This window comes from Lontra canadensis, unplaced genomic scaffold (genome assembly GCF_010015895.1).
Source record: "Lontra canadensis isolate GAN:19392208 unplaced genomic scaffold, GSC_riverotter_1.0 scaffold34, whole genome shotgun sequence".
Taxonomy (NCBI): domain Eukaryota; kingdom Metazoa; phylum Chordata; class Mammalia; order Carnivora; family Mustelidae; genus Lontra; species Lontra canadensis.
Genome location: NW_022631028.1, coordinates 5,234,047 through 5,255,956, shown reverse-complemented (window position 1 = coordinate 5,255,956; position 21,910 = coordinate 5,234,047). Strand labels below are relative to the sequence as shown.

Below are 21,910 nucleotides of genomic sequence, written 5' to 3'. Positions count from 1 at the left end.
CTTGCGCCAAGAGCAGTTGGTGGCAAAGAGGGTGAGGTCAGGTAAAACACCCACAGTATGTCAACTCTATCTAATTCTCAAAGATATATGTAGATGCTACACTAACCCTGAGTTAAGGGTACTTTACCCTGTTTCAGGAAGTTTTCCATGTACTCTATATGTATTAACTTACTTAATTATTTAAATCATAATTTTTAAATGAAGAACATGGCCCACCTTGAGTAGTGAATTAAATTACATATAAAAACAGCCTAGACCCTTAATGGACAGTATGTTTTATCTCCAAAGTAAAGAGGGAGGTCCTCATAAGGCACTTTGCACAGTCTGCAACATAATAGATGCTAAGTGATGATTGTTTTGGGGTGGTTGTGGTTGTTTTTGAAATCATCTCTATCTCTTTTAACAACTCAATGATTGAAGTGTTGTACCTGGAAGGATTCAGAGGTTGAATCTGGGTTGATTAGCAATGTCTGCATTGGTATAACCATAGAAAGAGTGGGCTATAGAGTAGGAATTTACCATGATTACCCACAGGGATATTTTTGGAAAATGCAGAGAGATTTATTTTGATGCTGAGAGGAATTTAAAAGGGAGACCTCCCATCAGATTCTGTAAGCAATTTAGCATGTTACTGGGCCATGGATCTAGCAAGTGTAATGTGAAGACAGAAAATTCCATATTTTAGCAAAAAGACACTACTGCAAATGATCAAACCACTTACTAGAAAGGTCAGCCCACTTTACAATATCCTAGATAATTTATAAAGTCTCAACATGATAAATGTCCCCAAAAAATCTTATCAAAAAGTTAAATTGCAGTTAAGGAGAATCCTTTTCCAGTGTGAATGATTTAGAAGTTCATGTGAAGTAAAACAGAAAATCTACACTAAGTCTGAGTCTAATCGATGTAGATTTATCTTATTTTGTTGCTTTGCCATGTGGAGCACAAAAAAGGGTCTCCACGATCTAAAAACAAAAACAAAAAACAAAACAACCCAGGAGACTGAAAAAAAAAAAAACTTGAAAATGAGTTGCTATTATCCTAATAAGAAAAGAAAGCATGTTTTCAGCCAGGCCTGTTGCATAGCAAAAGTAAGACCAGAGCATTACTCAGCCAGCCACAAGACTCAAAATTATTGCATGATATAGCCAAGCTAAATGCCCAAGACAGGGTTGTCTGCTAATGCAGAAAAATGCCCCTCAACACAGAAATTTGTTTTGTAATTTATTTTTTTAAAAGTTTTCATTTATTTGTCAGAAAGAGAGAGAAAGAGAGGTAGAGCACAAGCAGGGAGAGTGGCAGGCAGAGGGAGAAGCAGGCTCCCTGCTGAGCAAGGAGCCTGACATGGGACTGGATCCCAGGACCCCAGGATCTCAACTGGCTGCCCAACCAACTGAGCCACCCAGGCATCCCTTGTTTTGTAATTTAAACTAACCAGGACTAGCTGGTTCCTAAGTGCTAAAGTCGTACCTGGTTGTGATGGCAAGAGCACCTGAGTGAGAGTCAATCCCAAACCCAAGTTTTCCTTCCAGCTTTATTAATATCTGCAATTTTGCAGTGTTTTGCACAATGGAGATAACAGAACCTCCCATGTTGGGTTCTGGTATAGATCATATGCCATATTATAAGAATCAACCCATAGTAAGGCCTACCCACAGCTGACACTCAGGAAACTGAGCTGGAAATATTTAAAGGCTGGAAAAATTCTCAATTTGTCATTCTAAGCTAGATGACTTTGAACGAATCAATTACCTTTTATTTTTTAAGATTTTTTTATTGGCAAAGGGGAAAGATGTTCTACCCCGCGAGTTTATTGCGAGGATTCAATGAAATATCAAATGCTTAGGGTCCTTCATTCACTCACTCGTTCAGTAGGTACTCACTGGCCCTTACCATGTAGCCAACTCTGTGTCAGGCATTGTAAGACTGCTGGGCTCCCTACCCTCTCTGGGCTAACAATCTAGTTGGGGGAAGGAGGGTTAAACCAGTGATTAGAATAAGGTGACACCACTGCCATTAGTGTGGAAGTGTAGTTCTCTGTGCCTGATAAGTCGTCAATAAACAGTTTTCGAATAATGAGTATTAAATCTGTTGTATGTTAGAAGTAGACATGATTATCCTCAGGTTTTGATTTAGGGATACGCAGTTTTCTCTAATATAATAACCAGACATTTAAAATCAACTTGTAGTGACATATTTGGTCTTTTATTACACAAAGGTAACAACAACTCAAAGGTGTTAAAGGTCTAATGGGTCACTGAGAACTGGACAGAGTACAGTGGCTGGATTTTTGTTAATTAACTGACTTGCTTTCCATAGAGACTTTAATTGTAGATACTGAGACTCTTCCCTTCCATCTTACCTAGCTCTCCACCTATGACCATCAGTGTACACTGAAAGGCAGCCCATGGATTAGAAAACGGTAACAAAGAAAAAATAAATCTTGTCTCCCCTTTAATTGGAATAATACAAAGTTTCTCCAACTGGTTTAAGGCCAATAGCCATCCAAGTCACGAGCCCACCATATCACTACTATCTGCCTCTAGATTTATGTGTTTTGTTCCCCTTAGTTGAAACCATCACCCTTCATCCTCCCCAGCTAGCTTCCTAACCAACTTCCTAACCAACATTCAAAGCCCAACACAAAATCACCCCCCCCTTGGGACTTCCCAAATTTCTCTGCTCAGAATAAGTGGTTTCATGCTTTATGATCACGGAGCACCCTGTTTGGTTAGAGCTCATATCAGAAGCCATTATGCATCTTAGACATAGAAATACAGAAGAATGGAGAAAGGAATAAAAACTTCTAGAGGAAATGAAAAGAGAGTTGTTTAACTCTCACAAGCGGACAGAATTGTCTAAAGCTGTATCATCGTAGATAGTAGTTACAAGACATGCAGCTATTTAAATTTTGATTTAATTGCAGTTGGTTCATTTTTCTTATTTTTCAAGGAAATATTTTATGGCGTGTACTTTTTTTTTTTTGGATAGGAAATAGATTCTGGAGATAGTCAGTCAATTAACCCACAAGGGAGATGGTCAAAGACTCCCAACTTGCATACCAGTGTCAGTCAGTTGATAGGCGGGGCCTGGAGCGGGACCGAGAAAGATTCTGAAATCACATCCTGGCTCCATGGGAACAATCACTGTGATTGATTACCTGGGCCTGTGATAGATGGAGGGCTGGAGATTGGCAGCTTGTGTCCCATAAATCTGCTTTTACTTCTAAACAATCCTGGGAGTAGCTGTCAAAAATGTTGCCCTACAAATGTTCACCCAGTGACCTAGTTTCTCAAGCACACGTCCAATACATGGTGTCTTGCATTTTCATCAGATAAAGAGATATGAGAAGCTACAAAAACAATTCACCTATTAAGACCTCATCCGAGAAGCTTCCAAACAGCACCTTATCCTGTCTTATATCTTCTTTTCTTTCAGAAAAAATGGTTTTATTTTTATTTTTTGCCATGCCACACATTTTAAAATTCAGAAATATATGTGGGGCTGGTCTCTCATTACAATTTCTTCATAAAATAGGGGTATTCAAACTTTCCTGTCTACAGCATGCCAAGGAGGCGAAATACCTGATTCCTGTCTGTTTCGACTTCCCAGTGGAAAAATACTCAGTTAATAAATACTTGGAAAAATACATTTATGAATCACTAATTATTTTTATAAAATAAGATGAGCCTATTAACATGTTCATAGATTACAAAATGATGCCCTATGGATAGAAAGATAAACCAAATATGTTATGTTCCTTGAGAATTGTGTGGCATACGTTCACAGGCAGTATATAAACAATGTCACTATAGAAGTGTCACCATAGAAATAAGTTTGAGAGTGATTGCATATACATGTTTTCCAGTATGGATATAGGTAAATCATTTCTGAGCCACAATTCAGGAATGTCTTCACGTCTATTCTTTGGTAAATCTAAAATCACAAATATGCAAACATGCATCATTACAGACTATAGGGTTAACGAAACAGCCCACAGCAAATTTAATTGATAGTGATGAAACTAAACCAACACTAATTTATAATTAAAAAGCGAAGACCACAGCAATTCAAAATCACTAAACAACTCAAACAACACTCAAGATACACTGGTAACAAATTATCCCTCCCCAAACTGCATGAATTCTAATTATTTTCATGCAGGCACTTTGCAATGTCCCCAAGAGCTGGCAGCCAGTTTTCTTAATAGAATAGTGAAGTAGGGAAGCTCAGTAAACCTTCGTTACATGTCATTCTAATAGAATGATAATTCAGTTGCTATACTAATAAGTAGACTGTACTCAGAGGCAAAATAAGTGCACACGAAATCTGAAAAGAACAAGAGCAGGAAAAACAAAACAAAACACTGTTGAGTTCCAAGATAAATTTATAACCCACTAGTGGACTGCAGACTAGATTTTGGAAACTATAATAAAGTATTAAATTAAAGGTTTTATACAGGCAACATGATGCCACTGCCTGATGCTTCTGTTTCATTACATTTATAGTTTACTCTTTCTGCCAAACTTTAATCTAAAGGAAAATTAATTTATTTTTAGCTAAGATTCAAAATGAGACCTCTGTTCAGGACCTTGGCTTCATTATATAAATGCTCTTTGATTATCAGACTCTGTTATTAGCTCCTTCATCAGTTAGTAGCTTGTCTACAAAATACCCAGAGATTCAGCCCTTTAGCATTTGGGATATGCCACAAGCATAAGCTAAATAAGCCAAGCCAGATGTCCATAAAAATTGCCCTTTTAGCCCCACTGCCTTCACCTCTTTCTACCCTGCTCACGTAAAAGGATTTGACAAATTCATTAGAAATCAAAAAATGGTGGAGCCTGAAATAATCTTGTCTGAGGTCACACACTAATAACCTGCAGGTGGGATATAGCCCTGAGTCAAGTTTTGTTTGACCCACTTGACATTTAAAAGATAAGGAAACTATCCATAAAAGTCTAAGTCTCCCACTTGCCTTGAACCATGGGATGATGTAGTCACACTGAGCCTATCTCGGGCATAGCTAAGTATGTGACCTGCCCTCTGGAGGCCCACATGCTCTTCAGAAGCCACAGTGATCCTCAGGCTGGCCCAATCATCTTTGCTAACTGGCTGGTGCACGAAGGTATTTGCCATGTCCATCTACGATGGACAGGAATATACTTTATGTTTGCAGCATGCATAGATGGCCTCTTTGGAGCGTCTATGCACAATACGAAAACCACTGCTTCCTTCTACCCTCTTACTGCAGGCTTGCAATTGACAATTGATCCTGAATGCCCCAGTGTCCCATCCCTACTGTGAAGCTCCTTCCTCATTACCATTCGATATAAAAAAGGCTTAAGGTGGTACTTTCCTGCCAGTATTTGCATTTTTAAAGGATGTAAAGTTCTTGCCCAGTGCATGAGAAAATATTTATTGAATACTTATACAACATTCATTCAGTGGGAATGATTCATCAGTGGGAAGTCTGACCTACTGGCCTGCTGACCTGAATCTAAGATACATTATCAATTTCAAGAGCATTACCATGCTTTTTCCTCTCTCTGTGCAGTAGCTCATCTAAACCTGGGAGCTGGCATTCTGTATTCACTTCAAAGCCTATGACTCAATCCATCCATTTTTCATTCACATGAGGGGGAAACAAAAAGTAATTTGGGTATATGCAGACTCAGTCAGCTCGCCTGTATTCTTGAGTGACATGAAAGCATGTCTAAAAGAGAAGGTCTAGTAAGGGCACCGTGAACATAAATACAGGTCATCACATCAGCAGAACAATGACCTTGGCTGAGGGTGTAGGTCTTCCTCCCTCCCATACTCACGGTGAGGTTTGGTCCGACTCCTTCCCTGCATGGAAGAAGAATGTGCTTCATGAATAGCCACATCACTGAGCATATCTATCAGTCTTCCAAGAGAAAATCGCTGCGATTATATCAATTCTTTTTTCTTTCTCTGGATCTTTATTATATAAAAATGGAAGAGGAGAAAGAAACAGTAGGCCAACAGGGTTCCCTAAGTGCTTTGAGGACATTAGCGTTAGAGAATCTAATTAGTTTACACAATGGTTAACAAAATAATTCATTTTCTTTTTACCCCAAAGAAAGGAAAAATTGCTGTCTGTTATTTCTCCCTGCTACAAAGATGAAGTGAAGTTTTCTCTTGATATCAAAAAATTTGAAAGCAGAGGCCTTTTCCTATTTGCTAAGAGAAGTTTCTCTTCAGTCCCTTAAGACCGCGCTTACAGTACTTTCTAAATCTGTAGGAAAAAAACTTGTGCTGTGACTGAAAACCTTAGGGATTGGAGGTTTTACTACATTTGTAAGCATATTCCTTGGGTTATTTTAGTTAATGGAACTGCTGTCAAATAGAGTAAATAGCTACACAAACTATTGCACAAATATGCACATACACACATACATACGTGTGTTATACTGACAATTTAATATTTATACCATTCTCTTTTTGTGGCATCCCTAAATTATAAACACACTCACAAAGGCATATCCAACGATCCATACATACGTACCCACACACGAGCAGTAATAAATGAAAGAGAATTACAGATTTTACCAGAACATTCATTCCTTCTTTCCTTAATAATGTAACAAACACTTTTTGAGCCCCTATTATATGTCTAGTTCCTAACTAAAAGTGAGAGATAAGCAGATGGATAGCACAGCGGCTCACACTTCTCAATGCATATGATAAGAATAGGCACTTTAGATATTGCCCAAATTAAAAAAAAAAAATTGGAAAATTTTAGTTAAACACAATCAGGCTTCCTATCTGTAAATCTTTCCAGAACTTATATGCACTTCCATGCACTGTAAATCTCTAAGAGGATAATATACCAGACAATGAGTACTTCCCCAACACTTAATAGTCTTTTTCCAAGCAGCATCTTGAGGTTACTGTATTTTGTGAACTCCTGGAACATACTGGCCTAGAGATTTCACTGGATTAAGGCTCTTAAAAGGAAAAGTGCCTCATGATACTTTCCTACCTATTCTTCCTTCTTTCCCCTTAAACTGACAATACTGTTTGATACATTTCTAATTTTGCCCATAAAACTAGAGCTAATATTTTAAGCTTTCGGTTAAAAAGTAATATTTTCCAATATTAAAAACAAATCTTAAAAACACATAACTGGCGGGTCTGGGTGGCTCAGTCGGTTAACCGTCCAGCTCTTGGTTTCGGCTCAGGTCATGATCTCAGGGTGCTGGGACGGAGCCCCTCTTCACTTCTGGCTCCCCACTGAGTGGAGTCTGCTTTGGGATTCTCCCCGCCCCCCCCCGCCCCTCCCCTGCTCTCTCTCATTCTCTCTCTTTCTGTCTCTCTCAAATAAGTAAATCTTAAAAAAATTTAAAAATATAACAATAAAAGCCAAAAACTGTAGGAAATAAGAAGTCCAAGGCATTCTAGTCCTACCACTAGGTTTAACTGATAATACGTATAAAATGCTTATAGCTTTTCTGACATCTTTTATGCCTGTGTTAATATTTTGTTTCTAAAATGATTTTGAAACTGCATATTCTGTATCTTTTCTTCTTTTTTTTTTTCCACTCAGCAGTATATCATGGGCATTTTTCCTTAGAAATACATATAAACACATCTCATTCTTTGCAGTGGCTACATTGAATCCCATTGTGGGGGATTTATTTTACCTATCTCTTTTCGAAGTACATAAAGCCCCCCTCCAGTTACTTGCCCTTAAATTAACTAGACCTTTGCATACATTTTTTCCACACCTGTCCAATCATTTTCTTAGGATAAGTGTCTCGAAATGGAATTGTGTAGGATTTGTGCATTTTACATTTTGGGAGACGTTGCCAAATTGTTTTCAAAAAATGGTATACTAATTTACATACTAAAGCTTTGAGATTTTCACGCAGTTTAAAACTGGAAGACTTTTTCAAAAAGTTCAAGTTGCCATCTTAAATGAACTTTAAGAAATTAACAACTGAAGGCTAATGTTTAGTAGTGCCGCTTCTAAATATTTATTTTCAGTGTGGCCTAAGATCTATTTTCCTTAACTATGATGAATTGAGGCCATAGGCTTGAGCTCACATAAGTAACAGTATTTATATAGCATTGTGATAATTCTCTTATAAATTCAGGGGATTGACAGGAAATAGTTATTTGCATTTCTACTTGGTTTTGATACTTTTGAGGTCTTATCAAATGTCCATAGGTGTACTCTGACTCTGGGACAAGGTCAATAACATCAATCAGATGATCAATGGATTATTACTAGCACCAGCTTACACCAAATAACAACCTGTCTGCTCTAATCCTTAGGTCAATTCACTACACTTAGCAATCCAGTACTGGTAAGAATTCTTAGAAAGCCAATATGCAACCACTGTTGTTCTGACGATATCTTCTATACTACAGTTGTAAAACAATCCTTTATTGTAATGTGCCTTGGTATTCTAACGCATATTCTTTAATCAGCTTTCAATAAAGTGATACTGAATACTATGGTAAAGATATACAAGAATGCTTTTTAATATTTTAACCAAAAAAATCACACTTTTAAATGCACAGTGATGTTCCATTATGCAATAATTAAGTCATAAATGTATACCTCCCTCTAACTACATAGTTTGTTTAATATAGTTTTAAATCAGGCCAAGCATAAGTTACATAGACAATTCTATTCAGAGTGATCTTTCCATATATTACTTCCATACACACCTGTCATACAATAGCAGCGACTCAAGAATAAATGATTCATTAGGCACTTATAACTTCTTGTCTCATGTAATTTATCTTTGTAATTTTAAATTACTAAAGAATCCCAAGGATCTTTTCTTACTAAAGTATTTTGAAATGATCCATATTTTATTAAGTTTCACGAATAACGCCCCCCCACGCACACATGCCCACACACTCGAAATTAAGTAATCATTAAAATTACTGTCATAATTCATATATCCATAAGGGGGAAAAAACTAATTCTAAATTAGAAAGTTACATCCAGCAAACCATTCCATCTTTTTCACCTGTTACACACCTGATGCTTAGAATGAGTTGAAGCTGTTTTAATTACCTGAAACCAGGGAACACACCACTTTTGGGTTTTCATTGTTCAGTCTGTCTCTTTTTAAATTATGTGTCCCCTTCTAGCTTTACTATTTATATACATAAAAGGCATGAGTATTCTTCAAGTTGTTATGGTAATTTCCTACACTGTTCCTAAAATAAAAACTTGATTTAGCCAAATATTAAATTATTGAAATTACAAATCTATTAATCTACGGCACATTTTACTCATTTGTGTAATTTTAAAATTCACTTCCATTTGATCCACTGTTTTAATCCTTCCTAACTGGTAAGTGAAAATAAATGGTGCATTCCTAATACCATAAATATGAAAAATAGAAAGTACTTAGAGACTATAGGGGAATCTATTAAAATCAGTCTGTTTTCTGGTTAACATATTCTCTTTCTGTTTGTGTACTAACCCACTGCATTGAGAAGACAGATCTCAAATTCACGGCCTCACAAAAACATTGTCCCGATTTCATGTTTTGACAGCAGAAATTGGCCCAGATCTCTAACCATTTCCCATACAGGACCCAGGCTGGCTGGTGCCATCCAGGTGCGGTACAGTCTGATGAGGGGGACAACGCGTCAAATTCCACTCATCTGTCAGTGTAGTGGATTATTTCTTGAGAGACTGAAATTGGCTGCTTGGGATGGGAACACCATCAATCTTACTGTGTAGGGGATGGCGAAGCTGCGTGTAAGCGGCTGGCAAGAGGGGGGCCAGCCGTTCCTAAGCAGGTGAGGAGGCAGCTGTAAAGCCTTCAGTCTCCCCCCATTCAGGGCTCTGAGGGAAAGATTTGTCATTTTTCACATTTCCCGGATACTTGGTATGCATGCGGTGTCCGCCTGCTCCTGCTTTATGAAAGAGGTGATTTTTCAAGCTTAGGCAAATGTGGCAAAGCTCAGGGTCTGCCTGGTGTCTCATTTTTTCTCATCATGTCACTTGTTTTAACTGATTTGAGAAAATGAGATTATGTTTTTCCTTTTTGCTCATTTATCCAGATATTTATTTATTTATTTGCTCATTTAGGGGTGGATTGTCATAGATAACTGGCCGTGATTTCTCTCTTGTTTTCATACACATTTCATTAGTGTCCCTGAAGATTTAAGACTCACAAAGGGAAACATCACAACTCTCATCAAAAAAAGCATACATTTACTCTTAAAATCAAAACAGATTGTATTAGAGGAGATTGCATTTCCGACTGAATCTAGAATATTGCTGTGTCCAAGATCTATCGCTTTAATCTTCGCAGCTATTGTTGAAAACCCAAGAAAGTTGAATAAACCTATTACATAGAACCATTGGACTTTCAGTTTGATGTCATTTTAATCTTCCTGCATCTAGAAAGGAGTACATATAGTTTCTTAATTTCATCAATGACTCTGAAATGGATCTCAAATATATAAGCATTTGGGGTTAAAATTGGGTTCCAAGCTACAATTTCTTGGGGGTAGCCGACATAAGATAGACCATGCATTGATGATAATAAGCAATTTCTACCAATAGACAGTGGAGAAAGCAAATACTGAATTTGGTTTTAGTCAACACTTAATGACATGTTTCTCAGTTTAAAATTATAATCTTTTGATAACAAGCCCCATAAAGATTTGAGTTTACTTAATAGAAGTAGCATAGCCATAACCCCAGGCCAAACAAAACAAAACAAAACAACAACAAAAAAAATCACCCACAAAAAACCCTCCTGTATTAACTGATGAACAGATAGTCTAAATGAAAGCTCACTGCAAAATATACTCTATTTCACGACTATACACATCCAGCCGAAAAGGCAGCGGTCTTTTTCTAGCTAGGTATTACATAGTTTAAAAAAAAAAAAAAAATCGGGAGATTAACACAAGGTTTTGTCCTATATGGATTGTAAATGAGTAAATGAGTAAAGCAAAACTTTACTCATTCAGCACCTCTACCGTGTACCTTTGTAGATATCAGAGTCACTGATATTCACGAAGGAGCTTTACAGTTTGCAAAGCAATGTCACAGAAATTATTTTATTTACATGCTCACAGTATCTCTAAATGGGAAATTGGGCCCAGAGAAGAAAACTGACTTTCCCAAGGTCAAGCCGCTTCAAGTTAAGCACCGGAGATGAGGGCCGGTCCTGGGCGCTGCCATCGCCTTGTGCCACCCCTCACCAAGTCCTGCCACGGACACCTTTTTTGCAGTTTAAATGAGTCCGTGCGTTGACATAACTTGGAAGTTTTCACAAATTATGCGAAACAGTTCGCACCCCCCCCCCAAAGAGAGGCTACTGGGCGTGATTATTCTGTGCCCTGAGAGATATTATGCCCTCCTTGGGAAACAGGCCAGGGAGGTGACATCAGACCGACCTGACTTCCAATGGCAGTTATTGGCTGTGCGGTCTCACACAAGTCACCAGATCCCTCAGAACTTCAGTCTCCTGGGCAACAGAAGGATTGGGGGCGGTGCGCGTTGGTGGGGGGGCGGTGCGCGTTGGTGGGGGGGGCGATTACACCTACTTATAGACGGATTAAGACAACGTGAGTGTGCCTAAAACACTCACAATAGTTATTTTTGTTACGAATTCTTACTGTTAACTATTACAATGTATGCCGATTTGCCGCGTTATTTGTAGGAATGTAACAAATCAGACATTTTTGCCTGAACAGATTGGTAATTAACTAACTGGAGATATACCGGGGCTTCCATAACCCACGTTTCTTCTTCCTCCGCCTCGGCACCGAAGCCTCCCGGCTTGGGGGTACCCGCTCGGGGACGAGGACCCACAAGGCGGAAATGCAAGCGCGCGGCAGGGGTGGCGGAGCGGTTTCCATGCCCACCTGCAGGGGCACCAGCGCCCCCTCGCCTTCCTTCCTAGACTCAGGGCGTGGGGAGTGAGGGAGGCTGGGGCCCTGACGCAGCCCCCTGCTGAGGCCGCCCAGACCCCTCCTCCACCCCGACCCCTCCTCCTCCCGAGTCCTAGGCGGTGCCGGGGGGAGGGGTGGCCCGGGCTCCTGCAGCGAACCCGCTGGGGCGCTCCTCCGCAGCCCAGTCCGCTGCGGGCGCGCGGGAGGACCCCAGGTTGCACCCTCGCTCTTTCCGTCCTGCCCGCAGGCCTGGAAGCAGAGCCCGGGGAGGTGTTGCTGGACGATTGTGCCGACGAGCCCAGGACTGGTACCCAGGCGGATTGCGGAGCCAGAGATAGGCAAAGGCGTGGACGCTGGACCGCGCAGCTGGAGCCAGCCGAACGTATGGGAGGAGGCCAGGAAGGCATTTGAGAGGGGATGGAGGGCTGGGAGCACTTCCGAACTGAAGATCAGGAGCTTGGCGGCGCAACTAGTCCCCGGAGCCCAGACTTGGCGATGGGGGTGGGCGGCGCAGGTGGAGGGTGGAGTAAATGAATGCCAAGGCTGAAACTAAACAGAATATGGAAGGAAATCTTTTCAAAGAACCGGTAAGGGTAAGGACAATCAAGCTGGGGGACAGTAACGAGAAAGGCAAAGAAGGTGAAAAAAAAAAAAAATCCAGATTGAAGAGTGAGGCCATGGAAGGGTAAAAGATATACTTTAAACAAAAAGACGAAGAAAAGCAAAATGCGTCCGGAAATCAAAATTCAATGGGGGGTGTGTGGGGGGGGGAGAATCAGGCTAAAGGGAACTTGTTCCTGAAAGTACCGAGAAAGAGGGAGAGAAAAACACCACGGAACAAACTGGAAGAACAGAAAGTGAAGGAAGGAAGGGAGAAAGGAAAGGAGACAAATTAAACCAGACAAGAAATAGTAAGTTATTTTTAAATTTCTTATTCATTAACAAACTACTTCCAAAGTTAATTCTGGCACTAACATCTCCACAAAATCCTTAGCCACATACACACCGAGATTATAGTATCTACACTGGATAAGATATACAAGGAATATCCATACACATTATTTTATCGTTGCAAAGATCGTATTTTGCCTCTCTAAAAAAAAATCATCAAGTCTTGCAAGTTATCCCATTTTCTGCAGAGATTTTGGCTATTGGCCAAAGCATCCCAAAACCAATGACTTCACTTTTTTAAGGTGTGAGGAAGGGGGTAGGGAGACTCTTAGAGAAAACCATTTTTTTTTTTTTCCTGAGAGATTCATAGAAATACCTCTAGGGCATTTTAGTATCCCCCTCACCTTTCCCCAAAGCATCCAGCCAACAGTGAATTCCAGTCTTGGAATTCAGAGGCAAGCTGCCCGCAGGGTAGCACTTTCTGTCACTTACATTCAACCATCTGTTAGGGTGACAGCAGTGAGACTTGGAGGCTGCAGGGGAGCCAGCGCCCGACTTACCTGGTCTGTGCAGGTGGTGCTGCTGGAAAGTGTGCTGAAGGGATCCATGGCAGAGGAGCAGGGCACAAGCACTTATCCACAAATACAGGACCCAGGACATCGCAGAGACCATTGCCATTCTCTAAAGAGAGCATGAGATAGCGAGGATTAACCCCAGCTTCAAGCCCCCAGCTCAGTCAGTCCCACTGATGAGAGAAGGAGGGTCTCAGACGTCATGTCCCCTTTGCTACTTTGCTGGCTGAAATTAACCCAGCAGAGGTCATGCCATGAAGGGGGATTGAGGGAACGCCTTCCCCGAGAGATCATGAATTCTTTGTGAAATTCTGCAAAGCCAAACTCCAAGGACTGCCAGAACACAAAAATAAATAAAAGTTTTTGACTCTCCGTTAGGCAGTTTAAAGCACAGTATCCTGCCTATACAGCCTGTTTTACACGATGATCTTTAAACTATAGTTATTCCAGGCTTTGAAAAGCTGCATACTCCTGTTCATTCTAACTTCATTGTAAGTCTGACATAAGCCTGGAAGGAAAGAGTGCATTTTTTTTTAATTCTACAGTCATGAATTTTTAATCATTCTGCTGTCTTCTAAACTAAGTAATCATTTCTCAGAGGCATGTTGTAATCTCCTGATAGAACCGGTCTTTTTTGGCTGGACTTAAAATCAGATGGAATTGTCTTCAGCCAGAATGAATTTCAGAGGCAAGATCTATGCTTCTATCCTAGAGCGAGCCATAATTTACAATATTGCTTTGCCACCTAAGATCCCATCGTGGCATTTGTTGTATAGTGTTGATGAATATGCATACACAGGTGGTGTATGTATTTAGGGATGAACATATACCTTTTCTCAGGCGCTGAAACTTTGACAGTCTTATCTGCACCTATAAGGATCTTACGAGCTACAGAGGCTCAACTGCGCTACATATTGTCCAATTTCTCAAACAACACCTTATGCTGAATTTCATATTGCCAAATTAATCAAACTTGAAGCATCGTCCTTACTCAGCCAGTGATATGGAAGCATTTTTCTATACAAGAATCCAGTTAAGTCTATTATTTTCTCTTAAAGAGAGCTGTAGAACCCAGACTGCTCCTTTTAAAATTTTTTCTGCTGTCAAATGATACACTACAAGTATTTCAACTATACATTTAAATCTGCTAGTGACCTCCCAGAGTGGTTTCTTTATTCAAGGAAATTGGCACTGTTTCAAAAACTGTGATGTTCGGAAAGCAGAAATATACATTATATATATGTGTGTGTATAAAGACATAATACAAGATAATTTATGGGCTTTAGGAGAGAGATGCAGTATTTAAAAGAAGTTTAGGACTATAATAGACGAACGGTGACAATCATAATTAAGTGCAAAGTAGGAAAACATTATTTGCAACAGCATGGTGCCTTTCTTTCATGCCTCACTCTGTGATTCAGATGGACCACTCACTTTATAATTAGTTTCACTGCCCACTGTTTACTTTTGTACACAACAGATTCAGCCTCACTGTTTTCAGAACTATCAGTATAACATAGATGCATTCTCTTCAGTAGAGATAAATAGCAACACCCCTTCTGTGAATCTTGGAATGAATGCGTTTAAGGGCCTTTTCAAAATACCCTGCAAATTATAGAAAGACAAAATAGAGGTGACTGTGCATGCACTGAGTACTTGTGAATTTCAGTTAAAATGCACTAGAAATTCATCTAAACTTTAAAAAAGCCTACCACAATTAAAACTTAACAGTTTTCCATGACTCTGCTTTCTCTTGCTCATTTCTTCACCCCCATAGCTTTTAGCACTTAAAAAGATTACTGTGACTTCACATTTGCAGTATTTTCCTTCTTTTTCCTTTTTTATTTAACTTTTTTTTAAATTCTCAGCAGCACTTCCAAGGCTCCTGCCTATCGGTTCACTGCTCACTCTCTTGTCTCTATGTTAATAGGTGTTTTCCACCAAATAATGCATCCAGCCTTACATAGTTCTCTAGATATGACTGAATAGGTTACAAATCTGCTTTCTGAATCTTAAATCCTTAAAGAGGCTTCTTACCTGAAAAATCCAGCCAAGAGCAGAGTACTCTATTAGTGTTCATTGGAAAGCTCTAACACTTTCTAAAATCCATCTGTGCACAACTGGAGGTTTTTTGTTTTTTTTTTTTTAAGATCTTCCCAATAATCTTCTTTATCAGGATTAAAAAATATGTTTTTCTCTTCCAATGTTATTTCCACAGTAAAGAAGACATCGGGTTCATTCAGACTGTATTGTCAGAAAAGGAGCCAAGGTTTGAGGGGTGGAAACCTTGTCATTTTCACCTTTAAATCATCTCCTGGCGTCACCTCTGGCTGATGAGACCTTTGAAGTGATCCTGATGAGAATCAGTTTATAGTTAATGACGGACCATCCCCAGTCCCGTGCAGTCGGGGCAGAGTAAGGCAGCAAAATGTAGGAGCAGGGCTGCTATACGGTGCTGGTGCTGTAAGTAGCAGTAGTCTGTTTCAATACATCCCTCCTCTGTAAAGTATCACATGTCTTAAAGTGACATTACCCTCTATTACAGCTACAGGGAATTGTAATGACTGCCCACTAACTCTTCAGCAACTCAAGCAGCACTTTAACACTATATTGTCTGGTATGTTCTGTTAGAGCTTTCACTGATACCATTCATTTGCCAAAAGGGTAAAGAGGGAAGAAAAAACAAAAGAAAAAGCATTTTGCAAAATACTGATAGTGTTAATGGGTGTTAGACTACTACTAGTAAATGCAAAAGTGCACTATATGGTCCATTTCTTACCCCTTCGTGGCCTTTGAACCAGTATGTGAACCAAAAATATTGTTAGATTTATACAAATTTAAGTCTGTCAATTGTTTTGGCAGCTAAATCTGGGAATATGGCATACTTGGAATATAATATAGATGCTTATATGCATAAGCCCAATAAAAACCTTCTGAGGTTTTTGAACATGTTTAATAAATAGAAACATGTCATTTTCAGCACCAGAGACTGGGTTTTGACAAAGAAATATGCTCAAAGTGTTTTTTTAAAAAATCTCCCTCTCCCTCCAATAACATGCTGGGGTAGGGAGAGGAAACACTCAGAAACCGAACATTTTGTTTCTAGTACTATGGTTCTGACACTCTCTTCTTCAGAAATAGTGTGATTGTATCTCAAAATTAACAATGCACATGGGGCGCCTGGGTGTTTCAGTGGGTTAAGCCTCTGCCTTCGGCCCATGTCTTGATCTCAGGGTCGTGGGATCAAGCCCCGCATCGGGCTCTCTGCTCGGCGGGGAGCCTGCTTCCTCCTCTCTCTCTGCCTGCATCTCTGCCTACTGTGATCTCTCTCTCTCTCTCTCCCCGTCAAATAAATAAATAAAATCTTTAAAAAAATTGCACATAAGGTGACCTACTTTTCACTTACGGACTGCATGAGCACTGATTCTCAGAAACACTCATTCAGTTATTTCATGAATTGTTTATAAAGCACCTACTATGTGTCAGATGCTTGAAGACAAGGCAGAGAACGAGAGCAATGTGATTGCCAATGTCATAGGCCAAGTCTTTCATATTTTTTTTCAAAATCAAGATGATTCTCATGATTTTCCCTCCTCACAAACCTTTTGAAATGCCTCAGAATATCCCTGCCTTGCACAGGTGTTATTAAAGAAGGTTCCAAGGGGCACCTGGGTTTCTCAGTGGGTGGAGCCTCTGGCTCTTGGTATAGGCTCAGGTCATGATCTCATGGGTGGTGGGATCGAGGCCCACGTCACACTTCACACTCAGAGGGGAGTCTGCTTCAAGATTCTCTCCCTCTGCCCCTCCCCACCTCAAATAAATAAATCTTTAAAAAAAAAAAAGATAAAGCACGGTTGATGCTACCGTGTGACTTTGGAAACCATCACATTTGCTCATGTTACACAGAGTGAAAGAGCGAGAGCCCCTGCAGATGTATGGGTCCTTCCCACGGGTCTTTCCCACTGTGTAATGTACGTGTAACAACACCAAAGTAACAGTAGTGCATGTGTCATCTCTGTGGTTCATTATTGTTGTGTTGGTGATACATATGGAGATTGTATACCGATGGTGCAATATCAAGGCACAAATAACAGCAGTGTGGCACCTAATGTTTAGTAAACCTTTCCTATGAGTAGTACTACTCTATAGTATGTTGGTTATAAGGTATAATTTAATCCTTTTTACTAACCCCATAAGATAAATATTATTATCTCCATTTCACGGATGAGGTGTGTTCCCAGGGGGAACAGGGAGATTAAGAAACTTGCACAGGGTAATATAGCTTGTAAGTGATAGAGCTGGTTTCAGACTCCAATGATCTGGTGCAAGAACCCATGTCTTAGACACTCAAAGAAAATACTTCATAGCTGGGCTGACTGGGTGTTTCAGTTGGTTAAGCATCTGCCTTTGGCCCAGGTCATGATCCCAGAATACTGGGACTGAGCCCTGCATCAGGTTTCCTGGTCACCAGGAGTCTGCTTCTCCTTCTCCCTCTGCCCTCCCCCCCTGCTCATGCTCTCGCTCTCTCGCTCGCTCTCTCTCTCACACACACACATACTCTCCCTCTCTATCATAGAAATAAAATCTTAAAAATTTCAGGGTTAAAACAATCCTCCAAAATTACCCATTACTTTTTCTCATTTCTTTACCATTAAGATAGTCTCAAAAAAGTATTATTCATTCATTTAATAGGTATATATTGAGTACATTCTTGGCTTTTGAAATATAGAAGTGTGGAAGATAGTCTGCTCCATGAATTTTTTTTTGGGGGAGGGTTTTGTTTTTGCTATGCTAATGCATTCAAGTTAAAAGGAAGTTAGTAGTAAGGGCTACCATTTTGAAAAACGAACCATTATGTTCTTCCCTTCTAGGGATTAAATTAAGGCTAAACATAGTTACTACAAATTCATTCAATTTAATAAACTTGAAATACTCACTAAAGGATTATGTTCAAGGCACTCAGATAAGCATTGTTATTTTTTTTAAAAGACTGAAATAAAGACTTTCTATATATGCATGAATGGAACAAGACTATCAACGTAGTTTTATGTTTTTCTTCCAAATACCTTGTAGTCCATTGTATTGCAGCCAATGACCATTTGTCCTAAATGATATGAACTTCAACAAATATTGGAATTTAAGGCAATTTTGTCTATTCTTCCAACTGTTTTGTGAGAGCAAACTACCTGATCACATCTTTCTTTTTTTTTTAAAGATTTTATTTATTTATTTGACAGAAAGAGATCACAAGTAGGCAGAGAGGCAGGCAGAGAGAGAGAGAGGAAGGGAAGCAGGCTCCCCGCCGAGCAGAGAGTCCGATGCGGGGCTTGATCCCAGGATCCCAGGATCATGACCTGAGCCGAAGGCAGAGGCTTCAACCCACTGAGCCACCCAGATGCCCCTGATCACATCTTTGAAAGAAGTTGGCCTCTCCACCATCTGGCCATAGTAGGGTTGTGTCTCCTGATTCCATTATGGTCTAGTGGGCCATAAAGTTCTGACCAATGAAGTATCAGCAGAATTGATGGTGTCTTTTTGAGGCTGCAGCATTTAATTGTTGAAGCAACTCCCTCTTTTGTCCCCAGAACAGAGACTAGACACACTAACAGCCTGGATCCTTGAGTGATCACATAGAGCCCAGGCCCTCCCTTACCCCCACCAGCCCATACTGGATATACACAGTGACTAAGAAATACTTTATTCTTCAAACAACTAAGATTTGGGAGCTATTTGTTATTGCAGCACAACCTAGTCTACTCTGACTGATGAGGATTTTAACTTGTACTGTCCATGTATTAACTGAATTTTTATGTTCTGCCTTAAGCTCTGAGGAGCCAGCAGTATGCACATCAAACCAAACTGCTAGAATCCCTCAGGATACTGATCATCCATGAGTTATAGACTGATCACTCATGTGGCCTATGGTTATGTCCTGATCGTACAGGCACGATATTTCAAAAGGTGAAGGACTATAGCACTGTTGTTTTAGCCCATCCAGTTTCATTAATTCAAGATAGTTACACAGTTAGGTGTTCAAACCACGAGTCAAGCCAAACTCCTAAAGATACACATTTCAAACACAGTATCTATGTGTATGCCCATGTGTTTATGTGAGAGAGTGAAAAGCCTATTTATTAGAACTCTGCCCCATGGAGAAACCCACATTCATTCCTACCAAAAGCCCAATGAAAATAACTAGGGGTAAAAGCCAAAACACTCATAATGCTTAAATAGCCAAGAATATTCAGCAAATCATCCTGCATAATAAAAAGTGAGATAGAGAGGTAGAGGATGTAACAAGGAGAAAACTAGGAGGGAGAAAGAAAATGGTGGGGGTCAGAGAGACAGAGATAGAAATATATTAGAGGTTCAGGAAGAGAAGGACCAAGAATAAATGTTCAAAGGTGATTTCTATATCCTATGGAGTGTTCCCTGCCTCTCCAAATGAAGTCTTAAAAAAAAAAAAAAAAAAGAGAAATCACATATACTTTGTATTATTAAATTATATGGGAAACCCATTGAAGGGGCCAATTCCCCCATCCAGGCGTAAGGTACCACAGGAAAATCCCTCATGTTCCTGATTACCACACTTCTCATTTCTTGGTATTAGAAATAAAAGCTATTTGGGGCACCTGGGTAGGTCAATCGGTTAAGTGTCTAACTTCAGTTTAGGTCATAATCTGAGTCCTGGGATTGAGCCCCATGGCTCTCTGTGCTCAGCGGGGAGTCTCCTTCTCCCTTTCCCTCTGTCCCTCCCCCTACTCATGCTCTCTCTCTCTCTCTTTTTCTCTCTCAAATCTTTTTTTAAAAAAAGAAATAAAAGCCATCTTATTTCAGCTTAAGACCAGTCCATTTAATAATAACTTTGCTAATTTTAATTCACAAATATGCAGAAAAAAAATTCAAGACACGCAACACTTTATGTCTATGCATATTTCTAAATTGAAAAACAACTAAAGGAATCTAAATAAATTACATCTGGACTAAGAAACATGCCAAGTTTCAATCCAATGCAAATTAAAGTGGCTTACATGTACACCATTTAAATCGTATTTCTTGAAATTAAACATTTTGGTTGTGATTTCCAAACCCCGATGTTTTTTCTTGTTTCATTTCCATTGGCTAATGAAAATGGAAGCATGGATGAAAGGATCATTGTCACATCACTTTCCATCTAATCTATATGTCTCTGGTAACACTAAAGCCCAGTTTCTTTTCTTCTTTCTTTCTTTCTTTCCTTTTCTTTTTTTTTTTAATAGTCACTGGGGCTACCTATCAGTTGGCTGACAACCTATGTTTTAAAACCTATGTTTTAAATCATGTTATGTTCATAAGAAGGTAATATACCTTTTCCCTTGGCTAAGTAATAATGTTACCCTATCTTTTTCCCATTTGTGTATGTACATCATTTGTGTTATTTTGCTATTTTTTCCTAGGACTCACCTGAAATTTTCCATTCTACCAAGCAGTTCTATGTGCCCTATACCAGATACATAGCAATATGCCTAGCTTGTCAGTCTTACCTTTGGGGCCTAAATGATTTGTATATACTTGCCTTATTTCTCTATTCTGTACCTCCATTGCTTCAAAATATATTTAAGCTAAAAAGAAAAAAAGCATGATGAAGAGGAAGCAAATGAAGCACAATAAGAGAATAGGAGTTATAATATATAATATTAATGATGACCGAGGATATATATAATACATAATTTATAATAAAAATATCATAATTAATAGTATATAATAATGATGATGATGGTGCTACTGTATTAATTCCTGTTTTGGAGGGATTCTTGCTATGTATCAATCCCTGGCTGAGCCTTTACATTCAGTGCAAAAGTGCTGGGGCACCTGGGTGGCTCAGTCCTTAGGCCTCTGCCTTCGGCTCAGGTCATGATCCCAGGGTCCTGGGATCCAGCCCAGATGCCTGCTCAGCCAGAGGCCTGCTTCTCCCTCTCCCACACCCCCTGCTTGTGTTTCCTCTCTCACAGTGTCTCTCTCTATCAAATAAATAAAATATTTTTAAGAAAAATACTTACAAAAGTGCTAATAGATCTATATTTTCATGATCTCTGCTTTTTGGGTAGAAACTCAAATTTCAGAGAAGTTAAGTATTTGAACTGAGGTCACACCTCTCATAAGGTGGAAGGATTATGATTCAGACTTATCTGTGATACCCAGAACCTAAATTCTAATCAAGCAAATATAGGGAAGCAATATTAGCAAGAAACAATATGTTTTACATGATAAAGATAAAACCTATTCTTTCTTGCTAATATTGCAAGTAAACAAAGATGAACCTGATGTCAAGTTTGAATATGAAATGTAAATCATCCAATGATACAGACGGAGCACTATTTTGACTCTAAACTTTCTTTTACTTTCTAGTGAAGTTAAGAAGAGAAAAATTATTTCTTAAAAATCCATAGCATTCTCAAGGTGAAAAACAAAATAAAAGCAAAGAAAAAAGCTAAGTTGCTCTTCAAGAGAGAATAAGAATCATTAATAGTAAGAGAGCATGAACAGAGGCTAAATCATTTTCT

At 39.3% G+C, this 21,910-nt stretch overlaps 1 protein-coding gene across 2 annotated transcripts in view; it reads right to left on the bottom strand.

Annotated features, from left to right (window-relative positions):
• TAFA1 (TAFA chemokine like family member 1) overlaps window positions 1-15,896 on the bottom strand; it is a 509,913-nt gene extending 494,017 nt beyond the window's left edge. Inside the window, exons 1-2 of one of the 2 annotated variants that reach the window (XM_032867351.1) lie at window positions 15,405-15,896; window positions 13,356-13,476 (exon numbers count right to left, since the gene is read on the bottom strand). In XM_032867351.1, coding sequence (XP_032723242.1) covers window positions 13,356-13,473 — 118 coding nt within the window. In that variant the 5' untranslated portion in view covers window positions 13,474-13,476; window positions 15,405-15,896. The remainder of the gene's footprint in view (window positions 1-13,355; window positions 13,477-15,404) is intronic. The other variant, XM_032867350.1, reaches the window with a different exon arrangement.
• Window positions 15,897-21,910: the final 6,014 nt, after the last annotated feature.